The following is a 15,399-nucleotide window of genomic DNA, read 5'->3' on the forward strand; positions in this document are numbered from 1 at the left end:
CCTGGGATCGAGCCCTGCATCGGGCTCTCTGCTCAGCGGGGAGCCTGCTTCCTGCTTCCTGCCTGCCTCTCTGCCTACTTGTAATCTCTGCCTGTCAAATAAATAAATAAAATCTTAAAAAAAAAAAAAAAGAGTAAACTTCAGCCTGAGACTTCTGTTTTCTGATTCCAAAATCAATGCAAATATATAAAGACCTATTATCTTTAAAAATGAAATATAATAATACTTTTTGGCATTTAATATTCTGAATTGGCAAAAATATTACACTAGTCATTTTAAGAATAAATTGTCTTCTGCTTTACATTGTTTATAGCTACTTGATATAATCTGTCAGTGTGTCCACATTGTAAGTTAAAAATCATTTCCTGGGGGTGCCTGGCAGGCTCATTTGGTAGAGCAGTGGCTCTTGATCTCAGAGTTGTTAAGTTCAAGCCCCACAGTGGGTGTAGAGATTAGTTAAAAACGGAATCTTTTTTTTTTTTTTTTAAGATTTTATCTATTTATTTGAGAGACAGGAGTGAGAGAGAACATGAGAAGGGAGGGGGTCGGAGGGAGAAGCACACTCCCCCCTGAGCAGGGAGCACAGTGGTGGGGCTCGATCCTGGGCCTCCGGGATCATGACCTGAGCCGGAGGCAGTTACTTAACCAACTAAGCCAAAGAATCTTGCCTAAGCCACCCAGGTGCCCTAAAAATAAAATATTTAAAAAAAAAATCATTTCCTGCTTTTGCTTCCATTATATAGTTTATTTATCCAGCAGCAGGTATGACATAAACATGTCTAGTTGCTGTTTTCTCAGTCTTCTGCATTTTGTGGGGCTTTACTTTTTTTTTTTTTGCGTATATTTGGCACACGATGTTGCACTAGTTTCAGTGTACAACAGCGATTTATGATCTCTGTACCTTCTGCTTTGCTCACAAGTGTAGCTGTCTCTGTCACCACACCACGCTATTCCGTTCACGCTGACGGTACTCCCTGTGCTGTGCTTCGGTGCCCTCTGTTTGGAGCTGAAGAAGGGCTAGTGGTTTCTTTGTGATTTTTGTCATTATAACAACTACCCTCCATTCTAGTTCTTTCTTTCTTCCTTTTTTTTTTTTTCAGTGTTTTTTTTCTTCTTCTTCTTTTAGATACATTTGAGATGGTTTCTGAGGATGAAGATGGGAAATTGGGTTTTAAAGTAAATTACCACTACATGTCTCAGGTGAAAAATGCAAATGATGCCAACAGTGCTGCCCGTGCCCGCCGCCTTGCCCAGGAAGCCGTGACACTGTCAACCTCACTGCCTCTTTCATCGTCTTCGAGTGTGTTTGTGCGCTGTGATGAGGAACGACTTGACATCATGAAGGTAGAAGAAAACCATTGTTTCTCTGTCTCTCTGGCTAATGTCATTATTCAAATATTCAGACAAAGCAGTAGAAATAGCATGAATTTTAATAAATCAAATAAAAATTCTGTTGACCATTTGGGATATTAATGAAAGGAGTCCTTTTTTAATGTTATAGTATGTGTATGAGACTGCTCTTCAAAATAACAATTTAAAAGAAAATACTAAAATGCCTTCCTTGAGTAAAGTTTGTATGCAGCCTGTAGTTTTAAGAGCTTAGCCTCAAAGGATTTAATGCTGGTCCGTAGAAAAAAGTCATAAGATTTCTTCCTTGTCATCCAAGATACTTCTCTTATGTTATACTATCAGTCTTCAAAATTATTCTTTTTTTTTCCTTTTTCTAGGAAATTCATGTATTTACAGAACCATAATCTGTGAATTAAGTAGTGGTAGTACAGTAATAAATCACTGCACCTTTATGTTTTAACACTGGGGGGGTCTGGCCTTAAGTTCTAAGCCATTGCTTCAGTAAGAAAATTATAAAGATTGGACACCCAGCAGGGACAGGAATGGTGGCAAACCTTTCTTTACATTTGTTATTTTATTCGGAGTTACATAGTCTGTCTTCCTTAGATACACAGCTATAACTATTGACACATTGATTTGAAGACCTTTTCTGTTTGCTTACGTTTTTGTTTTGCCCTTTTGGATAATTTTTCAGTAAAAATCTCATAGACTTCACCTATTTGACCACATTCTTATCTGTTCCTTGTTACAAACAATAGCCAAATACAGAATGATTGCCTCAGGAAAGTATTGTTATCATTAAGTGGGCCACATAAGTTCAGACTTGTGACTTTGTCGCTGCTAAACATTATGCTGTACCTAAATTAAAAAGCCCAGCATGGGGCTCCCAACCATAAATCAGAGTTAGCAGATTGAGACTCTAGTGCCGCCTGCCTTCACACAGAGCTATTCAGGACCAGAGGCTTTGCTGCGCAGATCTTGCACAATTAGTATCTGTTGATCAACTTAAACCAAAATTCATTAAATAATTCTGATACTTACTCTTGGGTTCTCTGCTATTTTTTAGATTACTCATAACCCTACAGGAAACACCTGTTCTTTCAAAACCTTTTTATCCTGAGTTGTTACATGAGAACTTTTGTTAACTGCTTGACTCATTATCCCAGAGAAAAATATTTTAAAACTAAGTTACTTCTCAAATGTTAACTTATCTGAAGATGTATTGCAGAAAATTACCCTCATACCTTTTGGATGTGATAACGAGTATACCTTTAATCTCAAATTGTTAAATACTATAGAACATATCAGGAAGGAAAGCTCTCAGAAAAATAGTAACTTAATATTAAAAGGTATTTGATATTAAGGTAAGCTTTCCTGCTGCCAGCAAGGCATCTTTTTTTCAATAGCCCATTTTCACCATAACTAAATAACTTTAATCCTAATCTAAAACCATTTCCTAGTTATGTTGTCATTTTTAACTTTTAACCTCATTTTTAACACATTCTGGTAGAGCTGTATGTAGGATGTAAGAAGGTTGTCCTTACTTCATGTTGGATTGTGTTTTTCTAAATTGCGAGTGGTGTTTAGGAAGAGTAACTTGCACTTTTGTGTATTTGTACATGCATACTAGGTTCTGATAACTGGTCCAGCAGACACCCCTTATGCAAATGGCTGCTTTGAGTTTGATGTATATTTTCCTCAAGATTATCCCAGTTCACCCCCTCTTGTGAATCTAGAGACAACTGGTGGTCATAGCGTGCGATTCAATCCAAACCTTTATAATGATGGCAAGGTAATGTAATTTTGACCTTTTTTGTTTCTGATGCCAAAGTATTGTAACCAAAGGTTCTTTACAATTTAAACAAAATTTTCTTTTGGTTATCTTCTTTCCGAGAGTTACCTGGCTTTCATCATGCTTCTCTTTCCTATATGCAAAGATTAGCCTGAGGAATGAGAGAGAAGGAACCAAAAAGGGCAGAAACACAACAGTGTTGAGAAGCACTTGTAGTCTTAAGAAGTTACTGAGGGACTAACTTACTCAACATATTCCTTGGCCAGTTGAGAGCTTTCTTCACTCAGGAGGTAGTAGAGCCGAATGTCTGTCTTTGCCTCTCACCTTCTTTGACTTTTCGTATCTCCAGTTCCAGTTACCTTTTCACAAGTGCCTCAGGATAGTTGAATGGCAAAAGCATCGTCCTTGTCGACTCTGTATTCCTTTTTTGCATATCATCATTTTTTTTTTTTTGCTTTCATAGCTATCCGTGTTTTCCATGATACATATAATTGTGAACTTATTTTTGACATTTATGTTAAAATGTTTTATATTTTTTAATAAATAGGAAGATGCATTCTGTCTAAAAAAGAAGTTGACCAAGAGGTATAATAAAAAAGCATTTCATATGACAATAAACTTCTAAAATTAGATTTAAAAGAACAATCATCACTTCCCAAACTAATTTTAGATAGTTTGATGGAATTTCAGCAGTAAATTCCATGCTGGAAATATTTCATCCTTAAAAATTACTGAACAATCAGAAGAAATTTAAGACTTCATAAGCAGACAATTCTTTGATGGTATGAGAGGAGCAAGTGCTTAAAGTTGGTCTGGTTCATTAAAGGTGGACTAAATTTTCCCTTGGCTTTGTCTTCATCATAAACTCAGATCATAAAACTGGAATTCGCTTTGTGAGTTTATTGCAGAAGATTTCATCAGAGATAGACCTTCTTTCTTTGGAAGAGCAAAGAACACGTCTTTTATCACTGAGCAAAGAAGAGGATAGAGCAGTGTTGACTTACTGCAGAAGGCAGTAGACTCCGAATAGAGTTTTAAGTGTAAAATGTTAAAATTTATTTACGAAATTACTTTTTTAAGACATGGGGCACCTCGGTGGCTCAGTGGGTTAAACCTCTGCCTTAGGCTCAGGTCATAATCTCAGGGTCCTGGGATCGAGTCCCACATCAGGCTCTCTGCTCAGCAAGGAGCCTTCTTCCCACCCCCCTCTCTACTAGTGATCTATCTCTCTGTCAAATAAATTTAAAAAAAATTTTTTTTAAAGATATAATGGTATAAGGGCTCCTGGGTGCCTCAGTCATTTAAGTTTCGGACTCTTAATTTCTGCTCAGATCGTGATCTCAGGGTCATGAGATTGAGCCCCATGTCGAGCTGTGCACTGGGTGTGGAGCCTGCTTAAGATTCTCTCTCTCCTTCGCCCTCTGTCCCTCTCTCTCCCTTCCCCCCCCCCCCCAAAAAAAGGACTTAATGGTAAGGAGAAGAGAAGTAGGTAAGAGAAACAGGTAAGGGCCTGAGAGTTGAATATCTTGAATTATATAATCTTTGCTATATTGTACACTAGAAACATTTAACCTTGGATTCCAGATCTCTAGGTGGGAGTAAGAATACCTGCCCTTGTAGTCACAGGGATGCTCTAAAAATGAAATGTTGGACATTAAGTACTAGTATTAGTACCTTTAGTAATAGTATACAAGGTTATTCAGATACAAGTCTCTTAAAATTATTAATGAAATCGTGTCCTAAATGAATAGTGTATTTTGCATTATTGCTGTCGCAGAATGATTGCAAGAATAGCAAGGAGATAGACTTCTCTGCTTTATTAAGGACCACTTATTTTCCAAGTCTGTTGCCCGTTTTATGACACTGTTAGTTTACAAGTACAGATAAAATGTCCCCAGTTCTGCTTTTCCCTGAGTGACTTCTTCTTAACCTTCTGTTTGGCAGATAGTTTGAGTTCATTCTTGCTGTCTGAGTGAACAGGTATCTGTGTTGTACAGTTTGTTGTGAGGAACCCAATAGATAGATCCTCAGGGCCCTTTCAGGGGTCTGGAAGTCTTCCTCCTTGCCACTTCATGTTTATGTACAGCTAGATTCTGTCCATAGACTTCAACCAAAACAATCTATTGTAACAAATAAAATGTAGAGGCAGATAAGCAGTCAGACCTCTTCTATTAAACCATATCCGTTTTGAAGTTTTACAAAATTTAGAGAGAGTTTTGTTTGTTTTAAGATTTTGCACATTTATTTGAAAGAGAGAGAGCACAAGCAGAGGGGAGAAGCAGACTCCTCGCTGTGCAGGGAGCTCGTCTCGAGGCTCGATCCCAGGACTCCAAGATCATGACCTGAGCTGAAGGCAGACAGTTAACCAACTGAGCTACATAGGTGCCCTGAGGGAGATTTTTTAAATGTAGCATGGTACTACTTTTTCCTACTGAAACTTTTTAAAAGGTTTGGCAAAGAGTTATTTTTCACTAAAAAATACATTATTATATATTAACATTTAACAGGTTCTGTTTCATTTTTCATTATGAAGGGATTGTAATGCCATACAGATTTGGATCACATTTGAAGATGCCAATTTGTTATGACAGACTGGCCTTTAGTGTTTTGTTGGGGGACGTAAAACTGAAATACTGTGATATGATAACGTTTCAATTTTGCTTCTAGTTGCAACAGTTTGCTTTTAAAAAGCACTCACTTCTGTTTATGCTTTCTTCCCTTCTTCCTCAGGTTTGTTTAAGCATCTTAAATACATGGCACGGAAGACCAGAAGAGAAGTGGAATCCTCAGACCTCAAGCTTTTTGCAAGTAAACACATTTCTCTGAGTTTCACTTAGAAAATAAAAAACTATCTATGTTTAAAAAAAAAAAAATGGTTTTAGTGACCAAGAATGAACATATTAAACTAAACAAAGCTATCCTGAATAGCTTATAGGTGGTGAACAGGTAGTACAAGTGTCGTCTCACCTGGAGTTTAGAATTTTAAGTTAGGGCATAAGACAAAAGTTGCACTTTACCAAAATTACCTTTAAAAAAATTCCTGAGTTGCCCTTAAAGTACCCGTTGTGCAAAAAGATAACATAAGACAGATAATTTTCTCCCATCTCCCAGTCACTTATAAGGCTTAAATTCACATGAGTAGAATTATTAAACTATTAATATTACAGTTTCTTCCACATATAATATGGTTTTTCTGTAATCTCCTTAATAATGGGACTCACTTGACGTTCAGAAGCACTGTCCTAGAATTTATAAAACTTGGGATTGAAGCTCTTATTTTGCAGAGCATTTGACAAACGTTATTTCATAGTCTTGCATTGTGGAAATTAATTTCCACATACCACTTGAACACATAATACGTTATATAATGTCCCATTGAATGCTTTTTGTTGATGCTTTACCTCAGTAGTTCAGAATCCCAGCTAAGAGATAGACTGGGAAGCATATTAATAACATGAATTAACTTTTTCCTTGTTTATTGAGGAAGCAAAAACAAATCATTACTGCTCATGAGAGTTTAAACTCACATATAAAGTTTAGTCTTTAAACCACCATGAATTATCCCCAGATAAACCTACCCTGAAAAGATTCTTCCTTTGCTCTCTTAGTTTGAATTAGGAAAAGAAGATATGAAAAATAATGCCTTAGGATGTCACTTTTTTGATTCTCTGGGAAGATTTTGCAGTATTTTCATGAATTAAGAAGATAATAGCAAGGGGCACCTGGGTGGCTCAGTCGGTTAAGCATCTGACTTTGGCTCTGGTCATGATCCCAGGGCCCTGGCATCGAGCCCCACATTGAGCTCCCTGCTGAGCGAGGTGCCTGCTTCTCCCTGTCCCTGCTGCTTGCTGCTCCCTTGCTTGTGCATGCGCGCTCTCTCTCTGTCAAATAAATAAAATAATTTTTTTAAAAAATAGTACCAATTGTTTTTCCCTTTTTATTAATGTCGAGACCAAGGGAAAAAGTTACATGATTATGCAGAGACCTATTAGAAAGCTCCTAGAATATTTCTCACAGGTTACTACTACTTCATTTTAGAAATGATTATTTCAATTCGATTCCAAAAACCTTAAAATATATTTTTACGTATACTACTCTTGTCAACACAAACTAAGCTTACGATCAGTTTTACTACAAAAGGAAATTCAGAGATATGCTATTTTTCATAAAGTAGATTAGACTTAGCTGAGAATTGAATTTTGTGTTGAATTTATATAATTTTTAAAATAAATTTATAATCAGTTTTCAAAGTTTTTATTTTAAAATTTAATTTGTTTTTAAGTTTTATATTGCCTGTATACCCTAATATACGCACAATATTTTGTGAAATAAAGCAACTTATCCTCAGGGATTTAAATTTTACAAGTTTAGAAACTTAAGTACCCATACATAAAAATTTTCTTTCCTATATATTCCTTTTTGGGGTTTTTTTGGGGGGGGGTCTTATACATAGTTCACAGAATGAGATTACATTAGATATATCATTTGTACATTGTTCTGTTCACTTAACATTAGAGCATATCCATTTTTCCAAGTTACATTTTTATAATTTCTAATTACTATAATAATCTTTTGAGTTCATATATTGTAATTGAACTGTTTCTCCATTATTGACTATTTTACTTCTGATTTATAAATAACAGTTATTATATGACATTCTCTTTATTTTTTACTGGCATATAATGCATCATTTCCTTCACGGGTACAGGTCTGTGATTCATCAGTCTTACACAATTCACAGTGCTACCATAGCACATGCTCTCCCTCCGCGGTGTCCATCCCCCGGCCACCCCCATCCCTCACAGCCCCTTCCCTCCAGCAAGCCTCAGTTTCTTTCCTGAGATTAAGAGTCTCCTATGGTTTGTCTCCCTCTCCCTCTCTGGTTTTGTCCATTTCATTTTTTCTTCTCTTCCCCCATGATTCTCTAACTTGTTTCTCAAATTCCACATATCAACACATTCTCTTTATTTTAGATAGTTTCCCAAATCTAGTTTTCAGATCTGTGACAAACTGACTTGGGCAGGAGCAAGAGAAGGCTCTCTTTTCTGTATCAAAAGCCTTGTCTTCTTCCAGAGGGAGGGGACACCTTTCAGTCTTTCCCCATTGAATGTCATGTTACCTGTGAGTTTTTCATAAATTCTCTTCATCGTGTTTGAGGACATTCCTCTTTATTCCTGGCATATTGAGTATTTTTATTACGAATGGGTGTTAGATTTTGTCAGGTGCTTTCTCTGCATCTATTGAAATGATTCTATTATTTTTTTTATTTTATTAATACAGTGTATTATATTAATTTTGGATGTTATACCAACCTTCCATTCTTGGGACAAATCGACTTGGTCTCTTGATACATAATTCTTTTTTATATATTGCTGGATTCAGTTTGCTAGTATTTAGTTTAAGGATTTTGGCATGTGTATTCCTAAGAAATATTAGTCTCTTTGTGAGATTGTTGTATTAATATTATATAAGAAATAAATGCATGCAGGTAGGAAAACATTGCTCTTTGTCCTCTGTTAGAAACTTTCTTCAGGGGCAGACTTGAGAGGATCAGATAAAATTTCTAATTTTTTCTTGGTTAGATTTTGGGACCCAACATTGTTTTACCTTTTTATTTATCACATGTGCACAAAGGGTAGAAGTACTTTTGCCAGATTGAAAGTATTCCACAAAATTTTTTGAAGGTTGTATACAATTAAAAACAATTCAAAATATCTTAAACAGTGGTAAGCTTTATTAGAATTGCCTGGTTTCTCTGTAGTGAGATTCTAAAAAGAATAATGGTAATTTGTATAAAAATATCACATAGATAGTCTTATGCCATAGGTCTCATATCCAGCAGTAGCACAGTAATAGTCTTAACTATTAGCACAATTTAAAATCAGAAGTCTTGGGCACCTGGGTGGCTCAGTGGGTTAAAGCCTCTGCCTTCGGGTCAGGTCATGATCCCGGGTCCTGGGATCGAGTCCAACATCAGGCTCTCTGCTCAACAGGGAACCTGCTTCCTCCTTTCCCTCTCTGCCTACTTCTGATCTCTGTCAAATAAATAAATAAAAGCTTTAAATATAAATAAATAAAAAGCCTTGAAAAAATAAAATCAGGGGGCGCCTGGGTGGCTCAGTGGGTTAAGCCGCTGCCTTCGGCTCAGGTCATGATCTCAGGGTCCTGGGATGAGTCCCGCATCAGGCTCTCTGCTCAGCAGGGAGCCTGCTTCCCTCTCTCTCTCTCTCTGCCTGCCTCTCTGCCTGCTTGTGAACTCTCTCTGTCAAATAAATAAATCTTAAAAAAAAAAAAAAAACAAAAAAAGAACAGTCTGCTCTGATACTTAATTTAAAAAAAAAAAAGAAAAAGAAAAAAGAAAATCAGAACTCTTATTAATCATTAAAACTTTAATCAGAATTATTACAGTAGCACCAGATTTTAGCATTGCTATAACTAGCTTTTAATGTTGCTGTAATGTACTTAAAATACCTATTATAATGCCTTGTAAATAGTTTCTTCCAGTTGGATGTTGATAAAGATGTCATGTGCAGGAGGAATTAAACAGAATTTATGGTTCATGTAATCAACCATTTATAAATATTAACAAATATATATTACCATTGGGGCACCTGGGTAGCTCAGTCAGATAAACGTCTGACATTACCTCAGGTCATGATCTCAGGGTCCTGAGATCAAGCCCATTGTCTCAGGAGGGAGTCTGCTTATACCTCTGCCTGCCCCCACCCCCGGCTTATGCTCTCTCTGCCTCTCTCTCTCCCAAATAAATAAATAAAATCATTCTATATATTTATTTATTTATATATGAGATCATTTTTCCTTTTCCAGAGATTTTATTTATTTGAGAGAGAGTGTGTGTGAGCATGAGTGGGGTTGGGAGAGCAGAGGGAGAGGAAGAAGCGGATTCCCCTCTGAGCAGGGAGCCAAATTTGGGGAGTTGATTCCAGAACCCTGAGATCATGACCTGAGCCAAAAGTAGATGTTAAACTGAGCCACCCAGGCACCCTGAGACAATTTTTCTTAAAATGGAAAGTTCTGGAAATCATCCACTGTTTACAGTCCTACTCATAGCAGCATCATTTTTTAGAGGCAGGTACTTAACTATTTTATAAGCAAAAGGCTTTTAAAAGGCTAAAAGCATTTTACTAATTAAGAGTTTCCTTTACACCATAGATGTTATTATTTCTTCTAATAGAGTTTATTGTTGCAAATTAGTATTTTGGATTATATACTCTGTACTTTACTATATTTGAAATATCTACAATAAAATTTTAGATACAACATGAAAATACAGGAAATCAACAGTTAGTAATTCCTCAGGGATGTGGGATAGAGGGAGGAATATGGCCAATTAGTGGATATTCTAAAGATAACAAAAAGTCACAGAAATGGATAATAGTAGGAATATAGTGACCAAATGAATATATAAAATTGTAGGAGACTTGATTGCTGACTAGTTGAGTGGCCTGGTAGAACACCATCCAATAGGGTTAAAATTTTTGTTTTGACACATAGTGAAAGGAAGCTGTTCCATGGTTCTTGATTTGGTCAGTTCCAAACAAATTAAAATGAAAACTTCTTGTACTTTTGTGGATGCTAATTTAAAACTGAAGAGGAGAGAGACTGTAAATTCAGCCTATGAATAAAAGTCTGTAACTCTTGACCTTGTTAAATTATCAAAGAATTGACTAGGAATCAGTGAACCTACGTTACAGAATGAAAATGTATTCTGTTTATTATTAATTTAATTATAACCGTATCTATATCATATACTAGGCCATGTAATGGATTTTTTTTGCTAATTACCAATTCATTGTCAGCTCATATTCTAGGAAAACACTTCAGCCAGATGTAGCTGTGATAAACATTACATTTTGGTTTGATCCACGTTAGTCTTTTAAGTTTTGTTGATCAAAATGAAACTCATGCTGACTGCTTTTCTGCCCATGTTACATAAATAAAAAGACTATTTTCAGAGTACAAATGATTTTGTTTTGCATTTTACTGTCTTCTGGATGCCTGCTGTCATTTTTACTCTAAGAAAGAATAGCTACTGTGGGTGAATTAAACTTAATTAATGAGTACTACTACTTAACTCCCAGGAAAAATTTATTTAGTTCTCACAGCCATTCTTTAAGTAGTTGTTATCTTCATTTTACAGATGACCAAAAAATAGGTTCTGAGGGGGTAAGTTGCTCTGCCTGCTCTGGTCTCTCACTTAAATATTTTATATTGTTCTCAGAGCTGGATAATTTTTAATATTGAAAATCAAGTGCTTTTAAAAAAAAGAAATCTTTTCCTTTCAAGGATTTACTAATTTACTGCTTTTTTCATGCCCAGTTTTATGGTTACTTAATGTGTGCTATGAATAAAATGACTGAACAAGACAGATAATCCAAATCTCCAGAAAGTTTCATAAGAATGTTGTGATCCCTCCATAGCTAAGTTCACTGAAGAAAAATAAAGTAGCATTTGTATACTTCCAAGGTGGTGTATGTTTTATAAAGCAGGGGGACCTAAGTGGAGCAGTTGGTTAAGCGTCTGGATCTTGGTTTCATCTCCGGTCATGATCTGAGGATTGTGAGATCGAGCTCCATGTCCAGCTCTACACTCAGCACACAGTACACTTGAGATTCTCTCCCTCTCCCTATCTCTTTGCCCCTAACGCTTGTGTGCACTCGCTCGCTCTCTCTAAAATACATAAATAAATCTTTTTTTAAGAGGCAAATATAAGATGCCTTTTAAAAGTATTTATTTTCCTTGGAATAAAAATAAAGATTGCATCATGCCTGGTTTTTCTTACAAGTGAGTATTATTAGGAGTGCATGGTTACCATTATGCTCTTTGAGAGTCAGGACACTTCGAGCACAATAATGTTTAAATTATTGTGGGATGTTTATAAACAAATTTTTTTTAGCGCAGTTTCAGGAAATACAATCTTTAGTACTTTTTATTTTTTCAAGGATTCAAGAATATAAAATACAAAATACTCAAATACTGTATGAGTCTGTTGTACCTTTTAGAATTTTTTATTATTTTTTTATTGTACCTTTTTGTTTTTTTTAAGTTTTTTGTATTTACTTATTTTTGCAAGGGAGAGAGAGGGAGCATGCAAGCATGAGTGGGGTCGGGGGGTGGAGCAGGACAGAGGGAGATGCAGGCTCTTTGCTGAGCAGGGAGCCTGAAGCTGCTGGACTCATTCCCAGGACCCCGGGATCATGACCTGAGCCAAAGGCAGGCACTTAACCGGCTAAGTCATCCAGGTACCCCACTACTATACCTATTTTAATTTTGCTTTTAATAATACAGTATTTCAGTGTCCAATGATTAACGTCAATTTTATGGTGATAAAAATATGTGGAAGCACATATTAGAAGATAACAGTTTACTGGTACTAAAAATGTCCCATCATAACTTCTCTTTATTTCTTTGTTCCTCAGGTGTTGGTGTCTGTTCAGTCCCTTATATTAGTAGCTGAGCCTTATTTTAATGAACCAGGATATGAACGGTCTAGAGGCACTCCCAGTGGTACACAGAGTTCTCGAGAATATGATGGAAACATTAGACAAGCAACGGTTAAGTGGGCAATGCTAGAACAAATCAGAAACCCTTCACCGTGCTTCAAAGAGGTATGTTGAGTAAAATGAATGAAATACTTTATTAACATTACTGTACCTGCGTTTATATTTGGACAGTCTATAGTATACTAAACTTTAGTTTTTGATCATAACAGATGAGTAATAATATAATAGAGGTGATTTTTAAAACCACCTATTTCCTAAAAGGCATCTGACTCTGTTTTGGGACAGTTTTTTAGTTTCTTGTTTTTAACAGTTACCATTCTATTCATGAACTGTATTAATAAAGTCGTCCTCATAAAAAATATTTTTTTTTATTAGAGATCAAGGTACTTTCTAAGGTTGTCTTTCAAATAGAAGGTTTGCCCTTATACTAATATCCATGTGTGAATACTGAAGAGAAGACATTTTCTTTCCTTTAGGAAAAAGTTGGACTTTGTGAAACCTGTCTTGATATTCACAAATGCTTTTATTTTACCACATCCTGAAAAGTGACTATTCTTGGGGTTAGTTGTCTCTCCATAATCTTTCTAAAATATGATTATATTCTTTTATTTGTTTTTAAAGATTTTCTTTGTCAAAGAGGAAGAGAGAAAGAGAGAGCACACCCACAGACAGGCAGAGCAGCAGGCAGAGGGAGAAGCAGGCTCCCCGCTGAGCGAGGAGCCTGATATGGGACTCGATCCTAGGACCCTGGGATTATTACCTGAGTTGAAGGCAGATGCTTAATGGGCTGGGCCACCCAGGTGTCCCAAGCTTGGGTTACTTATATTAAGTAATCAATTTTGTACCCATATCGAATGTCAGTTGTCATTAGCCACTGCCCTAAGGTACTTAGAACTTAAGGATAAAGGAAGCTCATTTCCTGCCTTTGAAAAATGTATATTCCTCCTCTTGTATCATGAATGTTTTCTGTGCGCTTAAGGCTCAAACAGTGAATCCAGATATATAAACTACTAGACAGGTCCACTTAATTTTACAAAGTCATCTTAACACTAAAACTGAACTCTTGATTCTTCCTTTGTTCACTCCCTTAGTAAAAGCACCATCATCTCAGCCCAAACCTTTACCACCTGTGACTTGATTCTTTTTCTGATACAACACATTCAGTCTAATGACAAATCCTGTCATTAAATTTTTAAATTTTTAAAAATTCTGTATGCCAAACACAATTATTGTAAGGATTAACTTTGGGGCACCTGGGTGGCTGGCTCAGTTAGTAAAGCGTCCAACTCTTGGTTTCAGACTCAGGGTTGTGAGCTGGAGCCCCTACATGGGGCTTGCACTGGGCGTGGAGCCTGCTTCAGAATCGCCCTGTCCTCTCCCTCTGCCCCTCCCTTCAGGAATGCCCGCTCACATGCTGCTCCCTGGCGCTCTCAAATAAACAAGCAAGCAAGGAAAGTTAACTTGATAAACTATAATCTTAACCAGAAATTAACCAGAAGATAAAATTAAGAAAGTAATAATAATGCCTATTTTTAGGGCTCTATTCTGATTTCTGTATCAATATCTTTGACATTTGGAATGTCTTTAGTTATTTAGGTATTTGTAGAGTTCTCTTTTAAAGGTAGAAAATTGGACAGGGTTTCTGTTGTCAGTGCTCTCCTAATTATTTTCTTCTGGTTATCTATTTACAGTGCTCACCTTGTGAATGTATTACAATATACATGTCTTTATTCTCTCTGGCAGGAGAGAATAAATGAATAAATGAATGTCTGGTTGCTATTGGGCATTATTTCTGCTGTAGGGCTGGGCATTTCAACACGTGCCATCAGAAGGCATTAGCCGGATTCTTCCCTGTTAATGTAAAATTCACTAATTGAGTTTTGTGGAGGCAAAAACACTGCAGTTGTCTTTTAATTTTCATTTCTTTGAATGCCACTTGTTTTGTCTTTTAAATTCTGACCAGAACACCTTTTGTTCCCTTGGTTGTTTTATTCTTAAGGTTATACACAAACACTTTTACTTGAAAAGAGTTGAGATCATGGCCCAGTGTGAGGAATGGATCGCGGACATCCAGCAGTACAGCAGTGACAAGCGGGTAGGCAGAACTATGTCTCACCATGCCGCAGCTCTCAAGGTGAGTAAGCCTTCCGATCGCGGCCCTGTTGGCGACAGAGCTATAGTCACCAGATGGTAAGGGAATCTGAAAGATTCCAAAAAACAACACTTATTTTAAGGTCAGAGGTCTAAATTGCTACAAAAGTCTATAGAAAAGGTTCATTAATTTTGACAGTGAGTTGACACTTCCTAAAAAAGGATGCTGACGGCGTGTGCTCTGTGAATTACTTTTTTTATTGTTTTCCCTTTTCTGTTTTGCAGTTTATTTTTCATTCTGCTCAAGGTCCCTGCTCCCAGTTCTCCATACCCGTGACCCTGGCTCCCCCTCTCTGCTCCCTCATCTCTCCCCTCCAGGCCTTTACTCTCGTTTTCACCTGCTCTTGCTAGCTCACTGCCGTTCGGGTGCAGCTTACATTTAGCTTTATGGAAACCTGCCCTGACTTAGATTACTTCAGTTTCAGCTTCCATAACACCCTATGTGTGTTAAAACATGCTCATTCCAGGAGCGCCTGGGTGGCTCAGTGGATTAAGCCGCTGCCTTCGGCTCAGGTCATGATCTCAGTGTCCTGGGATCGAGCCCCACATCGGGCTCTCTGCTCAGCAGGGAGCCTGCTTCCC

The 15,399-nt window shown here is 36.9% G+C and overlaps 1 protein-coding gene across 7 annotated transcripts in view; it reads left to right on the forward strand.

The window, feature by feature from the left end:
• Positions 1-15,399, forward strand: part of BIRC6 (baculoviral IAP repeat containing 6) — a 225,714-nt gene that overhangs the window by 204,276 nt on the left and 6,039 nt on the right. For all 7 annotated transcript variants that reach the window (XM_059405398.1, XM_059405400.1, XM_059405403.1 and 4 more), the window contains 5 exons: positions 1,127-1,344; positions 2,981-3,142; positions 5,873-5,950; positions 12,583-12,771; positions 14,666-14,800. In XM_059405398.1, the coding sequence (XP_059261381.1) occupies positions 1,127-1,344; positions 2,981-3,142; positions 5,873-5,950; positions 12,583-12,771; positions 14,666-14,800 (782 nt within the window). The remainder of the gene's footprint in view (positions 1-1,126; positions 1,345-2,980; positions 3,143-5,872; positions 5,951-12,582; positions 12,772-14,665; positions 14,801-15,399) is intronic.

This window comes from Mustela nigripes, chromosome 7, assembly GCF_022355385.1.
Source record: "Mustela nigripes isolate SB6536 chromosome 7, MUSNIG.SB6536, whole genome shotgun sequence".
Taxonomy (NCBI): domain Eukaryota; kingdom Metazoa; phylum Chordata; class Mammalia; order Carnivora; family Mustelidae; genus Mustela; species Mustela nigripes.